Here is a 17,714-nt window from a genome sequence, read left to right as displayed (position 1 = left end):
TCTTATTAATCTCTCCTCATACGGAAGCCGTTCCATACCCCTAATCATTTTTGTTGCCCTTTTCTGAACCTTTTCCAATTCCAATATATCTTTTTTGAGATGAGACAACCACATCTGAACGCAGTATTCAAGGTGTGGGCGTACCATGGATTTATGCAGAGGCAATAGGGTATTTTCTGTCTTATTATCTATCCCTTTCTTGATGAGTCCCAACATTCTGTTTGCTTTTTTGACTGCACTGCACATTGAGTGGATGATTTCAGAGAACTATCCACAATGACTCCAAGATCTCTTTCTTGAGTGGTAACAGCTAATTTAGACCCCATCATTGTAAATGTATAGTTAGGATTATGTTTTCCAATGTGCACTACTTTGTATTTACCAACATTACATTTCATCTGCCAGTTTGTTGCCCAGTTTTGTGAGATCCTTTTGTAGCTCTTCACAGTCTGCCTGGGACTTAACTATCTTGAGTAGTTTTGTGTCATCTGCAAATTTTGCCATCTCACTGTTTACCCCTTTTTCCAGATTGTTCATGAATATGTTGAATAGGACTGGCCCAGTACAGATCCCTGGGGCACACCACTATTTACCGCTCTCCATTCTGAAAACTGACCATGTATTCCCACCCTTTGTTTCCTATCTTTTAACCAGTTACCAATCCATGAGAGAACCTTCCCTCGTATCCCGTGACTGCTTACTTTGCTTAAGAGCCTTTGGCGAGGGCCCTTGTCAAAGGCTTTCTGAAAATCTCAACACACTATATCCACTGGATCTCCTTTGTCCGCATGCTTGTTGACCCCCTCAAAGAATTCTAGTAGACTGGTGAGGCCTGATTTCCCTTGTCAAAAACTATGTTAGCTATTTCCCAACCAATTATGTCCATCTCTGTGTCTGACAATTCTGTTCTTTACGGTAGTTTCAACCAGCCTGCCCGGTCCTGCCGTTTTCAATCTGTTAAAGAAAGTGGTGAAGAACAGGCAACTTTTCCATTCATTTGTAAAGAGGGATAAAGGAGCTCGGAATATTCAACAACATCATTTGTGAAACCCTCTGTTTATCTAGCACTAGGGCAGGAATATTTTTGAAAGCCCTTTCTATTAAAAATGAATGACTGACCACATATGACACACTCAAACTCACTGGAGAGCAACAACCTTACATATCTTGAAGCACGCCGGTTCCATGATGAAGTAAGTGACCAGCCTTGCAAAAACTTTTTTGTGTTTAGACACAAGAGAGTACTTGTAAATGTCTGAACTCCAGCTTTGCTCTCCATTGGTACCATATAAACAGTTTTGATCTCAGCAACTAATGCATTCAGTGCAGGTTCTTTAAAAGGAGTTCTCTTATCCAAGCCAGCATTTGCAGTACAGCCAAGTGCAAGTCAGCAGAAAGTCCTCCTTGATAACACTGCCATACAAAGCCATTCCTTGTCATACGGATTTTAGCTGAAGCCGTTGATAGAGGCAAAGCACAATAGACATGTTAAATGACTTCTTGAATGACTTAGGTTCTGTTATTATCTGGAAGTCATTGAGAAACCAACCATGGCTTCACAGGTGATCAGAAAAATGTCTTTTACATTTTTAAATACTGCCATACGCAGAAAGATAGGAAGATGCAATCAAAGGGAAAAAAAGCCTTTTTATTCTAAAAAGTGACCCAAAAATCAAGCTGAAATCTGGCCTTGACAGACCTACCAAACTTGTGAAGCCACTCTCAATCCTTAAAATGAAGTGCAGGCAAAAGTTTATTCACTCAGACTCATGGGGCCCAGCAAGTATCAAGAGTGATGCAAATGTGTCAGCATTCCAAATGGCTGGATGCACACAGATCGGTTGCCAGTGGGAAACTGAGGAGTACCTTACTAGACCACTTGGTTGCTTCCCGATGCAGAGACTGAGCAGCGGCCAGAATGGGCTGGTTAACGGGCTGACTGGTTGGCATTAACAGCAGCTCAGGCTCGTAATCATCTTCAGTGTCAGAGGGGAGAGTGAATTCAACATCATCTGCATCCTCCTGCTCATCTACATCTACATCAGCCTCAGCGGCTTCATTAACCTCAGTCACATCAGGCTTTGAAGGTGGCAGGGAGATTGGAGAAACAGGGACAGTTAGTATTAGAAGCAGAATTTGGTAAAAGAGCTGAGCTGGTTTAGTAATCAAACAACCTCTTGGTCTATGAAAAGAAAATGAAAGCAATCCAAGGATCAGCAGAAAGGGGGCCAACCATTTCACCTGTGAACCAGAATTACTAAGAAGTTAAGGAGAGAAAAAGTTAGGATTATTTGAAAGATGTGGAAAGAAATATTGTTCAGATGAGTACACATGATTTATCTTATGCATTTCAAGGAAATCAGAATTTCAGAACAACATTTTCTGGCAAGACAATGGTGGTATAATTTGGTAATGGTGAAAACAAACTTTGTGGATGCGGTTTCACATAAGGATGTCTGGCTGGGATAAGAATAGGCTGAGGTAATATAGATTCCAGATACTGCTTTCTGTTCCCTTAGAGAGGTAAAGAAGAGAATTAACAACAGAGGAGTAGCAGGATTGGAAGTGAAGGGCTACCAGAGTACACAGAGAACAAAAAAGATTAAAGGGAAAGGAGCTCATTCTTGGAAATTAAGTTATTAGTGTTTGCTAACAGACTGAAAATGGACTTAGTAAAACAAAGCACTGTGAATACGAATGATTAGAGTACAAAGGGATTATGAAGAGAACTATATTGTTTCACCATAATGTTGCAGTTATTACCTTTTCTGTGTGAAAAAATGATGATTTAAGCCATTACAAATAATGGCTACAGTACAGAGTGTGGGGAGGAGATACGTAAGAAAACAACGTCACAGCATATTTTGCATGGCATGTTACCATAGCCAACACTTCCAGGACCATTGTATTATACAGAATTACTAATCACATTCTTCATACCAGACGAAGAGAATGAAACAAGCCAAACAATCCTTATCAAGAAGGTATGTATTTTCTAATGAGCCTTGTTTTTAAGGCAAGGCCTTTTATGGACAAAATCTACACCAGAAAAACACTGAAAGGGAAAAGTTACAATTTAAACTCAATAAGTGACTCATCTTAAAAAAAATCTTAGTCATGCAGAGCATCTTCCAGACATTACACAATATTAGCCCCTTTTGATTGATAGACTTTATAAAACTGGCAAACCCTAATGCCAAAGTTATCCTGATATAGATAATGCAGAGGCAGAAACTATGTATTTGGGAAACCTGACCCACATGGGCTTATGGACCCTCCATAAGACATTACAGAGGTGAGAGAATTCCTGGGTTTGCCCAGTCAAAAATGACATTTGTAAAAAGATTAAACTGGTAACTTTTGAGTCTTATAAAAACAGAGCAATCAAAAGCCTGTTAAAAAGATATTAAGCATTCCTTTCCCTCCCCCGCCCATACAAAAAGTTATAAAAGCATCTGATTGTGAAAACACAAAAATGAAATACTGGCTTTGTGCACTGAGAGCCTGCCTCAGCCTGAAGTCCAGCAGGCTTGGGATGAGCTGGATCTTGTGTCTCATGATCTGTCAAGTCCCACACATCACGCTCAGTGCCTGCCATGCTAGATTTTCTTCATAAGAGAAGGCCACCTCCTGTGGCTGCAGTGGAAAGTTAAAGACTCATCTTTTAAATAGCTTCTCTGAGGATCATTACTGCTCAAAAGAAAGCATTTTAAAACTGAACCCAAATTAAATCCAAGATGGTATCCATGATCTGCAGGGAAGAGCAGGGGCGGGGGATGCACACCATGGGACATTGCAATTTCCTGCAGTTGTACTCATGGGACCAGCTTGCTTTGCAGCTGATGCAACTTTAAAAGCATGAACGAAGGATGAAAGGTTAGACTTCAATTTCCTGGTTTGGTTGGTTTGAATCACTTTTCTTGAAAGGTTCTGAAAATATTGTTTTATAATCCAGAGACCCCAGAGTTGAGGCTCATGCTAAATATAGGAGAAGTTGTACATTTTATTTTTTTAAGCTGTACTGGTGTTTTGCTCTGGTAGGTAAATATTTTAGTAGGCATATTACTTAACATATAAACTACATATGGTAAACAAATATTTAAGTACTTATTGTATTTAATTGGATTGTCAGCTTTAAAATCCAAACCACAAAGCACTTTCTGAAAAGTGGAAATTATAACCCATTGTTCCTCAAAATTACCTTTTAAGATGATTAACAAGATAAAGGAGTACTCCTTTTGGGATATAAACACACACAGGTAACAATAAACCCAGCAGAAAATATACTGAACTTCTCATGTAAAACACATTTCTAGTCGGAAAAGTGGCTCCAAAATGGATTTGCAGGGTTTCATGTTTATTACATCAATGATCCAGATCAATTTTCCTCATTTTACAAGTAAAGAGGCCTTTCCGACTCAGTGCTCCTAACTCATCAGGATCTGTTTTCTGGCTTACACATCATCCCAAACAATGGCAATTTTGCAGACCAAAATTCTGGCCTACAAGTTACACCTGTGGAAGCCCACACCTCCTGCCTAGAATGGGCTTTGTACAGCTGCAAACAAGGGCAGAATTTGTCTCTATAATTGTAACATAGCTAAAAAATTACATTGATATACAAACCAGAATAGACTCCAGATGCTCAAAGCACCTGTCAATATAGCTAAGAGGAGGAAAGACATATTTTTGTCAGTATGTGTAAGGGTGACTGAATAAAAAGGAGTGAGGTGGTCCCATTTTTATACTGTCACTTTGACCATAAACCTTACAAACTTTAAAATAATTTCCACACAGTACATTTATACAGCTATTGTAGAAAAGCTCTCCCCAGAATTAACACAACCCAGCTCACAAGTGCTACAAGTTTCACTTTTCCTACATATGGAATTCTAATGCACTGAGCATTAATCTCCCAATTCAGTGCTAATTTTAACCCTTTAAATTGAATGATCTTTGACCCCAAAGTCATACAATGGCTTTTAATAATAAGGTGTCTGAACAAATAGTACCTTCCTAGAACACACAGCTCAAAGGGGTAGAGGTTTTTTTAAACAAAAATGATACATCTTCTAGAAACAGATGGTTCAGGAGGAGAAGAGTTCAATGAATGAGCTACCTACAGTCACCCAATCTAGCCTGACTGGTTGGTTTCTGTGATGTCTACCAGAACTACTTACAGTAGTTTTAACATAGCTGTCAGTTTCCTACCTTAAACGGGGAAAAAATATCCATGCTTCTGTGACACACTAACCAGCTTTGATGACCACAAACACAAAGTGAGCATGGAAGGCAAATCCATACTTACACAGAATGTAAGGTGCAGTATAGTAGCTCTCCACATAAGAATGACCTTGAGACAGCTGTTCTGCTATTCGATGTTTTGAAGGTAAAAAGCTTCTAATTTCTCCAGAGGCAATGATTCAAGAATAGATATCCAGTGGATGGGTATAAACATTCAAACAGAGTGGCTTCACTAATTCAGGGATGCTATAATCAAGAGCCGGTCTACTTCACAACAAGCTTGGCCTAATTCTGTGGCAATACTCTTGCATTCTGCAGCCACATTATAGCAGTGAGGAGATTCTGTGGCATCTTCCAACTGCATTTTCATATTTAATTTAAAAAAAAAAACTAATTATAATTGTACCCTTTGTTTCATGTGATATTAAATTCCACATATTTTATTCTGCCCCTAACATTTACATTTTCAGCACACTCCAGAACTTAGGGTATGTCTACAGAAGTGCAGCTGCAGCTACACCGCTGTAATGTAGACACTTCCCTTCTGTTGCTTCAGTGTGTTTATTCCAATTGCTGTAGTAAATCTATCCTCTCAAGAGGAAGTAGGTAGGCCAATGGAAGAATTCTTCCATCGAACTAGCTGTATGTACAGCAGGAGTTAGGTTGACCTAACTACATCACGCAGGGTGCAAAATTTTTCACAGCCCTGAGCAATGTAGTTAGGTCGACCTAAGTTTTAGGTGTAGAGCGGGGCTTAGCAGTACAAATGTATAAATTCTATTATAAAAGGGGGTCAGGAGAAAGCAGGAGGTTTTGCAGCTGTAGGGGAAAATAGGAGGTGGTTTCAGTATCTGAGAAGCTATGGAAGGCCGTCTGGGTTTGTGGGATAAGCACATTAATTTGGAGTGTAAACTAGTTCACTAGCATTTAACAATACTGCCACTGAAATCTGCATCATTAGTTTTCAAAATTAACACCCCATGGAGGCATATGGAGCACATCATGTCTCACAGAGCCATTTTTTAGGGATTTACACTCATCATTGCATTGACTCCTAGTCTGAGAAGTATACAATTTTTTCACAGCCATAAAGGTTGGAAAAATGAAAGCCTGTAATCTTCAGCATAATGCTGTGACAAATATCCAGCTGTTTAATCATGGTATACACAGAGTCCCAACTATAATGTTTTGTTTTATCCCAGGAAATGAAAGGAATGGCAACAGCTGACTTTGGACTGTCAAGCTCATGATTGGTCCTGGACAATGACTCTGATTTCTTTCAGTCCTAGATCTTTGACTGTTATTTCTAATTTCCAGAGATAAACACCTTTCTTACGTTAGTTGTTAGAGTCAATAGAAACAAGCCCTTTTATACACTTCACTTACCTTGCTAGACCATTTTCGGGCTTCATCATGTAGCTGCCTAGCAGCCATCATCATGGGCTGATTAATCACCTCTCCCGCTTTCTGCTCTGGGAACTCTTCATCTTTCTCTTCGGGGGGAGGTGGTCTGGGTGGTGGAACTTCACCCTCTGGAAGGGGTGGTTTTGGAGGTGCAAGTTCATCAGTCAGCTGAGCAAGAAAGGAATATATTCAGTACACTTGAAAATATACTGGCACAAAACATGGTACCAGGTTGTTAGGCATCTGTAGGACAATGAGGAGCTCATGCTGTCTCACATTTAAAGGACTCTCCATCACAAGAAAAGTACGTTCACAGTAGTTTACGACTTTGCACACTGAAGGCTGGCCCACTAAGTTTGTGGTGCTGACCAGCCAAATACAACTAACATTTTTATTTAAAGAATAAAACAAATGTTTTCCATTTGGTCAAAATCAATACTTCTCCTCTACATTAAACTAACCCATATCACAGGCGAAAGTATGGGAGATCATAACTAGTATGAACTAGTGGGTAGAATTTGAGGCTTCCCCACTCCTCACTACATGAGACAAAGCATATAAGAGTGAGGTGATATTGTTAATCATTTTATTTGCTAAGACAAAAATTACAACCATTGCGCTGAAAGACAGTCTCTTTAGAAGATGCAGTTAACTTCTGTATTTCCTGTTTGAAAGTCCTGTCACTTAAGAAACGTGGATCTATAAAGCAAACAATGGACTGGAGTCTAGCTGTCTCAAAGGTTGCCTCTCTCCCTCTACCTGCTTCAAGAAGAGTTCCGTGATGTTTGCACTTCATGCAAAGTCCACTGAAGTTAATGAAAGTCTTCCATTGGTCTTTGTATCAGGCTCTTTGATGAAGTGCTTCAATCTTAAGTTAAGTAATTAAGTAATTATGCTAACTTCTAAAAAAGGACCACTAAAACTATTTAAAGTGAAAACAAGTCCGGTACATCCCAACACGACTCTACCTGAACTGAAGTGTCTCTGATAAAAGCTTTATTGTCACTGGATGCAATCATAGATTCATAGATATTTAGGTCAGAAGGGACCATTATGATCATCTTGTCTGACCTCCTGCACAATGCAGGCCACAGAATTTCACCCACCACTTCTGCAAAAAACCTCACACCTATATCTGTGCTATTGAAGTCCTCAAATCGTAGTTTAAAGACTTCAAGGAGCAGAGAATCCTCCAGCAAGTGACCCGTGCCCCATGCTACAGAGGAAGGCGAAAAACCTCCAGGGCCTCCTCTTCCAATCTGCCCTGGAGGAAAATTCCTTCCCGACCCCAAATATGGCGATCAGCTAAACCCTGAGCATATGGGCAAGATTCATCAGCCAGATACTACAGAAAATTCTTTCCCGGGTAACTCGGATCCCACCCCATCTAATATCCCATCACAGGCCACTGGGCCTATTTACCATGAACATTTAATTACCAAAACCATGTTATCCCATCATACCATCTCCTCCATAAACTTATCGAGTTTAATCTTAAAGCCAATCAGTACCAGTACAACTCAAATGTACCATTACTGAGAAACTGAATTGTACTTACATGAAGCTGCTCAATGTCAGGGGGGGGAGGAGGAGGGAAATCAGGTTCTTGAGGCTGGAAGGCTTCTCTGACTTTTGCCACAGCTCCCAGAATCCTATATCCAGAATCCAGGAAGCTCTTCTGCAAACCTGAACAGAAAATCCAATGCTTAATGTAATATGCCCTTGTCACCCTGCATGCTTAGAGGGGGAAAAAGCACTACTCTCAGGAGTATTTGCAGTTTGCACAATACCTGGTTCAAATTTAGGTACTTTCAACACTTAGTTGCAAAATATAATGGTATTTAAACAACAGACAGAATGTTGTACAGTGAGTTTTAATTTTTGGAATGTTAACTGTAGAATAGCCAGCGGGTTTAAACTAGTGCTATGACTAGAGTAAGAATCCACTATGAATAGCCAAAGTAGACTCAGGCACAAATACACAACATCTTGCCATTTTACAGAAAAAATACAGATGTCCTCTTGCCAGCACATTTCAGATACTCACCTGGGACAAAGATCACAAGATACAAGTCTCTTCATAGGTGGTAACAAAAGTAGTAAACTACAGGCTGATCCTGTTCCCTTTAACTCACTGGAGGTTTTCCCACTGAACTTAATAAAAGCATTAAGTAGTGTGCATCTTGATTGCATGATACTGGGGTTTTTGAGGTCATGATATATGGACAAGGAGAAAAACTAATTGTTTCAAACGTGCAAAAGCTTCAAGCATCAAAAAGGGGAAAAAATGTTTGAGAGAAGCTCTTTGCTTTATGCTTACCAGGATCAGAAATGTTTCCTGCCACAGCTTTAGCATCCATTACCATTGGTGATATAGTTTTGCTTAGGTCGTCAGAGGCTGCCTTAACAGCTTCACGGAATTTGGGATCCTCTGAATTTTCAACTTCCTTCTTTGCCACCAACAAGATTCGGTTTGCTCGCCGAGCAATGCTGGTGGCACCAGCTACAAGCATCTGAGGCTGGATATTGGCCATTGCAACTTTACATTTATCTAGGTCTTTCTTAATAGCTTCTTCTGATGCGTCCAAGAGAGACTTGGTATCAATTGCTTCATCTACCAACCCTAGGATAAAAATTGAACATGTTAACATTCCACTTCCATGTATGGAAAGGGAAATGGGTATTTAGGGCTCTGGAGGTTGTTCACGTTTGGAAGTATTTACTCTCCTGGATGTTTGGCTCCTTAGATACAGAGTTTAGATTGTTAGAGAAAAGTGTGCCAGAGAAAGTTACATACAGTAGCACAAAGATACAGCATTATCTTCATCATTTGTTCGTTGTAACAACTTAAAACAAATTTTCCCAACCATTGTCATATGTCAGCTTGAAAGAAGGAACAAGAAATACCGTTATCTAGAAATGTTATTGCATGAACAGCATACAATCCACAATCCACTCATGCCTGCCCTCATCCACAGCATGCCAGCAGCAACATGCACAGTGGAACAGAGCTCAACAGTAATCTGCTGCTCTGTGGCAGCAAGACAAGTCACATCAGAAAGGATGACTTTTAGAAGAAATTTGTTTTGATTGACAAGATATCCCAGTGTAGAAATACCATGCTGAAAGTGCATTAGAAAGGCCTTTGCAAGTCTGAACTAGAGCAGCAGTTCTCAAACTGTGGGTCGGGAGCCTAAAGTGTGTCGTAACTCCATTTTAATGGGGTCGCTAGGGCTGGTTTAGACTTGCTGGGGCCCAGGGCCAAAGCCCAAGCCCTTTGGCCCCCCAGCCTGGGGCAGTGGCTCCCCCTGGGGTGGAGGGGCTTGGGTGGGGCGGGCTCAGGCTTCGGTCCCCCTTCCTGGGGTCCTGTAGTAATTTTTGTTGTCAGAAGGGGGTCGCAGTGCAATAAAGTTTGAGGACCCCTAAACTAGAGAATAATGGGTGGGTTTAATTTAGCACCTATATAAAAGGAGGAAACCAGTATTGTTAGTACTATGCAACATAGGTGTTTTCCTGGGTCAAACTGTAGGCCTGCTATTTCTTTCAGACACAAAAAGTTGTGCAGCCATTATATTGTGCACATTTCATCCACCTTAACAGGAGAAAAAATACCCATAATGAGCAATGAGTAACAAAGCTTTCAGCAAGAATTCTTTACCTGTCATTTTTTCTACATTATCAATCCATTGGTTTTTCATGGTCTCAAAATGTTCATAAGCAGCTTGATTTCCAGGGTTTCTTAAGAGGATACGAGCAGCTGATATTACCTGCCAAATGTAAAATATTTAATACAAAAATATTGTTACACAGGGATACTATACATTGTCATGAAACTACACTATTTTAATACAACTATTTTCTAGTTTTACTTTTAATATTCATATGTCAATTTTAGTTCCACTATGAAAAGCCTTCAGCTGCACAAAGAATTCCACTGTGTGAAAAGGATTTAAAATTGCCCTTAGACACCAGGTATCTCAAATTGCAATTCACGTGTCACACAAAAAGCTCCACTTTCATGATAAAATTTTGCTCAAAGGAGCTAAAGCAAATGAGCAGTATATATCAAACATAGACCTATATGACTGTACAAAATTATGCTTTTACATGAAGTTAGAAAATCATTTTAAAAGAAAAATTCATTATTTTCTACTCATATGTTTTGTTAAAAATCATTTTTGTTAGGAGGAAAATTCATTGAAATTACTGCCCAAAAGTTGGAGAGCATGAGACTGTCTCCATCATCTATTCAGCCTTGTTGTGTGTAATAGCTAAACACATCCTCATTTTTATAGTTCCACCTTGAAGTGGACATCACAACACAAATACACACAGGGTTCTTCATGTTAGTTACATCTTAACACAAATGGTAACGGTAAGATCACCCACATCATGCTTTAGTGACTGGGATCATACAGAAAATTCCTTTGGAGATTAACAATGCCAACTAATTTATTATAATTATGAGATGAGTAAAGAGACCTGCGGCGTGAGTTCTCTTGCTGATTTCACAGCTGCTTGAATGCCTTCCACTGTGGTTTTATTAGCAGTTCCAACAGCAGCTGCTTTTTCTGCTGTTGCTCCAAGTCTAACAGCATGGTTTTCAAAGTTTGCTGCCCTTTCATCAAACACCTGTAAGAGAGTGGGGGAAAAGTGCATTATTACCTTCTCAAAGAGATGCTTTCTTTTCTATTCAAAGTGTAATACCACACTCTGCACCATGCTGTCTGACCTACTAATAGATTTACTTCAGACACTGGGGGAATTTGAATCCAAGATTTCCTATTTGCTAGTCAGGTGCTTGGGACAATGTTTTACTTTGTAATTCTTATGTTATTTCCAAGTTTTTCTAATCAAATTAACAGACATTTTAAACTGCTAATCCATCCTGTACAGCTTGTTGCCAAGGTGTGTTATCACACTTCCACTGACGAATGGTATGTCTTACATTATTCTGTAGTAGAACTAGTCAGGAATTCCTCACACTGCATAATAAAAGGCATTTTGTCACAGCAGCTTTGAACCCATAGCTCCCTAGGAATTAATTTGCCTACCAAAAACTAGGTTTCGTTGATGGGAAGAATGCAGCACATGCCAAAGGTTATGACTGTCATGCTTGATATAATTATTTCTAAATTCATTAAGTTTCACAGATTTTTCCTAAAAGGCTTTAATATATCTAATTTAAAAAGTAAGAAATAAAACAGAAAAGAATTTTCCATGGAAGGTTATAATAAAGTGGATATTTATTCTAGAAACTAAAACATTCTAAATAGAAAAATGTCTGTCTCTCCACACACACACACTTTGTTTTATACACTTATTTTCTGAGTATGTGCTCTAGTCTTTAAAAAAAAATTTTTAAACAAATCTATCCTGCAAAGCCAAATTCTCAGGCATCTGGAATCGTTCTGGCCCTGTGCCAACCAGCTGGCCAAATACAACTTCCAAGTACAGCACTTAGTACATTTTGCATAAAGCCAGTGATCAGAAGCACAGAAAGCGAGTTTCACAGTGAAAAAAATTAGGTCTAACACATTGATTGATGTGTCCTTAGATGAACATGATCAGCATCTATTACATATAAAGATATAAAAAGGATTAACTAGTTTAAGTACCCATCTGTCATACAAGTAGCTTAAGAATGTCAACAGCATCATGACAGAAGATCCTTGGTAAGATCCTAAGATTTACTGAATGTTTAGGGACTAACTTTTCTAGTGAATCATGACATAACCTTCAACTCTCAGTAGTTCAGACTACTGCTCATCCATTCTTTATTAGCAATTATGGATCAGAAGACTAAGGGCAAAAATATTGTCTTGTAAAACTGTGTAGTTAAGTATTAGAAGCTGAATGTAAGAAAATATTGGTTGTTCCTACCACACTTACCTCATCCCTATTGGGTGCATCAGGAGGTGCAGTGGCTGCCACTGCCAATAGTTTAATTGGGGTTGTAGTGTCACTAAAAATATCAGAAACCTCCTGGGTCATAGCTTCTTGCATCCTTGTTTTCAGATCCTGAAAAACATAGCATGAAAATCATAAGATTTTGTAGGACCTTCAAATCCCAGAAACAGCATTCTTGCAAAAACAAACTTCATGGGACCACACAAAATGGCAACCAACAGAAATATCCTTTACCAAGTATTTTTAAATACTGCTTCTTAAAGCTATCTGTAATGTTAACCCTTTGGCTACTAGTGATTATAGACCAAATTACCATTGAGGGAATGAACAGTATAGTGTGAGACCCTAGATGGTCCTCAGATAAGTTGCTGCTGATGTGGTATCTTTGGTAAGTGAAAAAGAAAACTTTAAATACTTGGCCAGTTTTCTGAGCATCTCTTTCCATGTACAAAACCCATCCTGCTGCTCATCAGGAACTGCAGATGGAATAGACTCTTTAAATTAGTCTGTCTTTCCTACAGCACACCAAGATTTGGTCCCTAAAGTATGAAACCAAGTGCTTTAAGTCTCACTGAAGCATGGAGCTCTCTATACTTCCAGTGAAAGCTGCTTCCACAGTCAAGTATTCACTGTAAGTTTTCCTATGCTACTTCATACTGAATTTAGTATTTATGTACCCATCCCACCAGCATGAGCAGAGGCTTCCTCAGCTCTTAAACTGCTACAAAATGGTGACCATTCTACCTATAATGAAGTTTTACCTTCAAAGAATCCTGGAGCTGAGTGGCAATCGCCCTAGCCTGAGGTGACTCTCCTTCTCCTCTTGCTGCCAGATCAGCTAGCTGGGCAGCCAGCTGTTCTACGCGATCACATTTGGCAAGGAGGTCTTGACGATAAGGTCCTATCATGACATTGGCTAAACGACGACCTTCAGCGACCAGTCCCCGGATTGCAGCCTGGCCTACAATAGAAAAAAGTACAGTACTTCAGTAATTCACAGACCCCAGAGGTAGAGGGAGTAACTCAGTTGTACTGTCAAGTGAGTAGCAATTAAGGACTAATTTTATTTTTTGGTTCAAAACTTAACCTTCTGATTATTCAGCTGTATTTGAAGAACGAGATTTGCACTCAACCGCATTTCAAACCCAATGGAGAGTTAAAGTCTCTTCAAACTCTCCTTTTGTGCAATATGCTGATGCTTGGCCCAAGCCTCACCATCCTTAACTAGAGTGGGTTGGCAAGAACAGATTATTAGTTAATTGTGTTCCCACTGATCTAATCACCATGAACTTGATACCACCTTAACAATACTCACCGATTCTGATTACTGTAAATTGGCCTCCATCCCCCCAAAATTATTTTAGGGAAAGAAGTCTAGGTGCAATAACTAAACCAAGCAAAGGCAACAAGGAGGAAGAGACAAAAAATAAAAGGGGTAGAAAACAGAGTAGTGATGTGCATCATATCCTCTTTTTCTTCAGACTTCATACATAGGAGAGATTTATCAGCTGCGATGTGAGACTTAAGTTTCCAAGGGTTAGGGTGGAGGCGGGGAGAGAGGGATGACAACCATTTTTTTCTTGCAAATTATCTCCATATTTAGTCTTGACAATCTGTGGTGTTCATTTGTTTAGAGACTGGTGCTCTTTGTTTTTCTAATAGCACAGCAGAGTTCTATTAAATGGGAGTTATTACATTTAAGTCTTAAAGATACATGGAGTATGGCTGTCTTCACTTAAATCTAACACACACAAATTTGGCTGACTCTGCAACAGAGAAGTTTAGAGCTCAGGAGATAAGTTTACAGATTTGGTTACAGAGAGATGAGAATAATTGTGTCACAGCCCCAGAATATACAAGATGCAACATTTTGTGACATCTCTTAGTTTAGCCAAGTAGAGTCTTGTTGGAATCCAGTAATATCTATTCAAGTTGTTGTTTTGGAGTAAGCAAGGAGCAGGTGATGAAGACATTCATTTGGTATATTTCACCCTATCCTGCCCAATTTTTAATCTGGCAGTGAGAATTAAAGATTTTAATCCATTTATCGCTCAGTAGAGGCAGATTATAATGAAGCTGTTTACAAAGCAAACAGCAGGAGATGCCAGCAAAATGACCCACACCATTTTCGAACAACATATGTTTTATGGTTCAGAACTTCAATCAATCCATCCTATAGGGCCAGACTTTACACTGGGAGAAGTGTAAACATGCAAAGTTATTTGTGACATGGTCAAACTCCCTGTTCAGAGAACAGCTCAGAAATATTTTCATAAGACTAAATTTACCAGGCCAAATTCTTTCAATAATACTGTAGAGATCTAACAGAGCACTGTGTTCCCAATGAATCCTTCATACAGGAATCTTACCAACAGCCATAATAAAATAAAAGTCAAAAACAACACACATTAATGCAACATTACAACAAATTTTTAAACACTTAAATTCCAAAGTTAAGGCTCCCACAACTACTTATTCTGGCTCTTCACACATTTTTGGCATTATATATTATTGTACCTATTGACTAAAGCCTTAACATATTTCCAATGCAGGAGAGTTCCAATTCCTATGGAAATTACATAATTTGCATGTAAAATCTCAAATGTAACTATGCAATTATAAATCTTTTTTGCATCTAAACTTTTGCTTATTTTTCTTTTGAAGGGGAAAGAGTGAACAATCGTATCTGTTTACATTTCATGCTTCCAGGAGCTGAATGCTGATGTAGGATGCAGTGGATTCTGGGGCAGTTTGAAATTGGAGAAGTTCCCACCAAGGCAACCAGACCTCCTGGGACACACTTTCACAGCTTCCAAAAGGCCTGGGGAGTCTTATCACACTTTGTTGTACAGTTCCTGCATCAGAAAATGGCTAAAATTGCATGGTACCGTTCCACGTTTATTGTCAACTTCTAGAGAAAATTGGCAAAGTTCAAAAATAAAAAGGTCTCTTTAACTGCCAGCCTTGCAAACCCTACCAGTGATCTAAAAATCAGGTTGTTCACACATCAACAGACGTAATCCTGACCGCACCGAAAGGTGAGGGCAGGCACAGAAGGTCTACAACTGCACTACAGCTGGGTCAGGTTGGGATTCCTCGTAGCTTTCACAGCTCTGCTGTCTGCACCTCGCTATTATGATGAATGAGATTGTAAAATGAAGATTTCAAAAAAACCTTTATTGAAACTATTTTTTGGATAAAAGCCACCCTGCCAGCTAGAAAGCTGGTCAGAAAACAAGAAAAACACCACAAATGTGAGGGGGTGGGGATGCAGCATTTGTCTTCGTAAAAAAGATTTAATTAATTTTCCCACCACTTCCAATTATTAACAATAAAGCAACTCCTGCATCGTTACTATATGCCTGCAAGTGACATACCATGACTATTTGATCACGTTTTCCATTGCTTGCTGGTAACAAAACAATATTGCTGTTCCATAAGATTGTGTAGAAACTGTATGAGGTGAAGCCATATCTTTACGAAAAACCCTTACAGAATGTAACATCTACTTTCTATTTACATGGGAGTTAATTTCCTAATTTGCCAGCCGATATACAAATGTGTATTTTAGGCATTGTACTTGAATTACAAACAATACAAAGCAGTGTAAAAAATACTGCATTTTGTTTTGTTCCTACTTACATGTATGGATATTAGAAAACTTCAAAGGCATGTATGGTACCACTTGTTGACTTATCAAGTTTTTTGTGAACACAGTGATTTTATACCAATTTTTATTTAGGATAGTGAACGCATGTTAAATTCACAAATCCAGCTGATCTGATGATCACCTTGGAAAGGTCCTCAAAGTTTTCTTAGCCTTTGTGCCCTTTTTACATTGCAAGTTCTCCCATCTTCAATATGATGCTCATTTTCCTCTGCTTAAATTCATAAGTGGAGGATCCATCACCACACTTCACCAGCAGAAGCAGCACAGAATGCTGCTATGAGCCACAGGCTATAAACTATGCACCTCTACATAAACCAAACGTCTCAGATGTGCTAAACAAAATCTCAGGAGATGCAGTTTTATTTTTCTGATTTATTATGAAGCCAAACAGTTATTCAGCAAACAGCTCACCTACTCCACGGTCATCAACTGTCGGATTGTCAATCCACCTTTGAGCTTGCTCAATCTTGCCCTCCAAATGAACAGCTGCCTTAACTGGCCTGGTGTTTGCTACTGCCCTGTTCGTTTTAGACTGTAAATTCTGCAGTGATGTAGCTACTTGCTTAGCCAGTACCCGGGCCTCTGGAGAGTCTCCTTTCCCACTGAAAATCCAAAAAAGATAGTTGAAGTCACACGCTCAACTGAAATCAATACAAGACATTATATATTTCTGAAAACAGATTTAACTGTAATACTCTCGTGAATCAGTTCACTATAACTATGTTCATTATGTACAAAAACAGAAATTAAGAATAATGACTTATACAGGACTTTATTTACGGGGTTAGAAAGACACCAATGTACAGACTGTAGGGTAGCAAAATCTGAAGAAAATCTTATGTTAAAAGCACTAACTACAAATGGAAAACGTGACAGATTTAATATTAAAGACCACTGTTGACACCCACATAAGTGTAACCCTCCTCTTCCACCCTGCACCTTCTTTTCAGATCTGATATTGAAACACTTTCTTTAGCTAAATATTGAACTAAAGCTCACAGATCCTTGTGGGACCATTTTAATACTATGCTTTTCTAAGCTTTATCTGATTTAGAACATAGGCATAACGATTAATGATCCAAGTGCTTGAAAGACCATCTGATAGTTTAGTAACTTTCTTAAAGGACCAGAGTTATCATTTGGGAAGGCAACTGTATCAGTAAATGCATAAGTGCACCTTAGTTAGTATTACAGACTGTGGGCAAAATTCTGTGTTATTCTGCAGCTCCTTTCTACTGCTCCGGTGGTGCAAAGAGGCCAGTTTCTAGCTAGACCTTGCCTGTGGAGAATTTTTATAGCAGAGATAGATATCTTCTTATAGGGGGACCTCATGCCATCTGATCTTCTGTAGTGGAGATATAGGACAGGAAGGAATCCCTTGCTACAAGCTACTTGTGAATCTGAAGTGTGAAGACTATGATATTCTCTTTCCCATGAAAATGTTTTGCTCCATGTAGGAGGAAAACCCACAGTATGAGACATTCAT

The 17,714-nt window shown here is 39.1% G+C and overlaps 1 protein-coding gene across 2 annotated transcripts in view; it reads right to left on the bottom strand.

Annotated features, from left to right (window-relative positions):
* The window catches only part of VCL (vinculin), a 105,815-nt gene that overhangs the window by 9,033 nt on the left and 79,068 nt on the right, over positions 1-17,714 (bottom strand). The window contains exons 11-19 of one of the 2 annotated variants that reach the window (XM_073353147.1): positions 16,640-16,830; positions 13,320-13,519; positions 12,541-12,669; positions 11,131-11,280; positions 10,307-10,415; positions 8,969-9,271; positions 8,207-8,334; positions 6,631-6,816; positions 1,867-2,079 (exon numbers count right to left, since the gene is read on the bottom strand). In XM_073353147.1, the coding sequence (XP_073209248.1) occupies positions 1,867-2,079; positions 6,631-6,816; positions 8,207-8,334; positions 8,969-9,271; positions 10,307-10,415; positions 11,131-11,280; positions 12,541-12,669; positions 13,320-13,519; positions 16,640-16,830 (1,609 nt within the window). The remainder of the gene's footprint in view (positions 1-1,866; positions 2,080-6,630; positions 6,817-8,206; positions 8,335-8,968; positions 9,272-10,306; positions 10,416-11,130; positions 11,281-12,540; positions 12,670-13,319; positions 13,520-16,639; positions 16,831-17,714) is intronic. The other variant, XM_073353149.1, reaches the window with a different exon arrangement.

This window comes from Lepidochelys kempii, chromosome 7 (genome assembly GCF_965140265.1).
Source record: "Lepidochelys kempii isolate rLepKem1 chromosome 7, rLepKem1.hap2, whole genome shotgun sequence".
In the NCBI taxonomy this organism is placed as follows: domain Eukaryota; kingdom Metazoa; phylum Chordata; order Testudines; family Cheloniidae; genus Lepidochelys; species Lepidochelys kempii.
The sequence above is the reverse complement of the archived record's forward strand: the minus strand, read 5'-3'. Positions and strand labels throughout refer to the sequence as shown.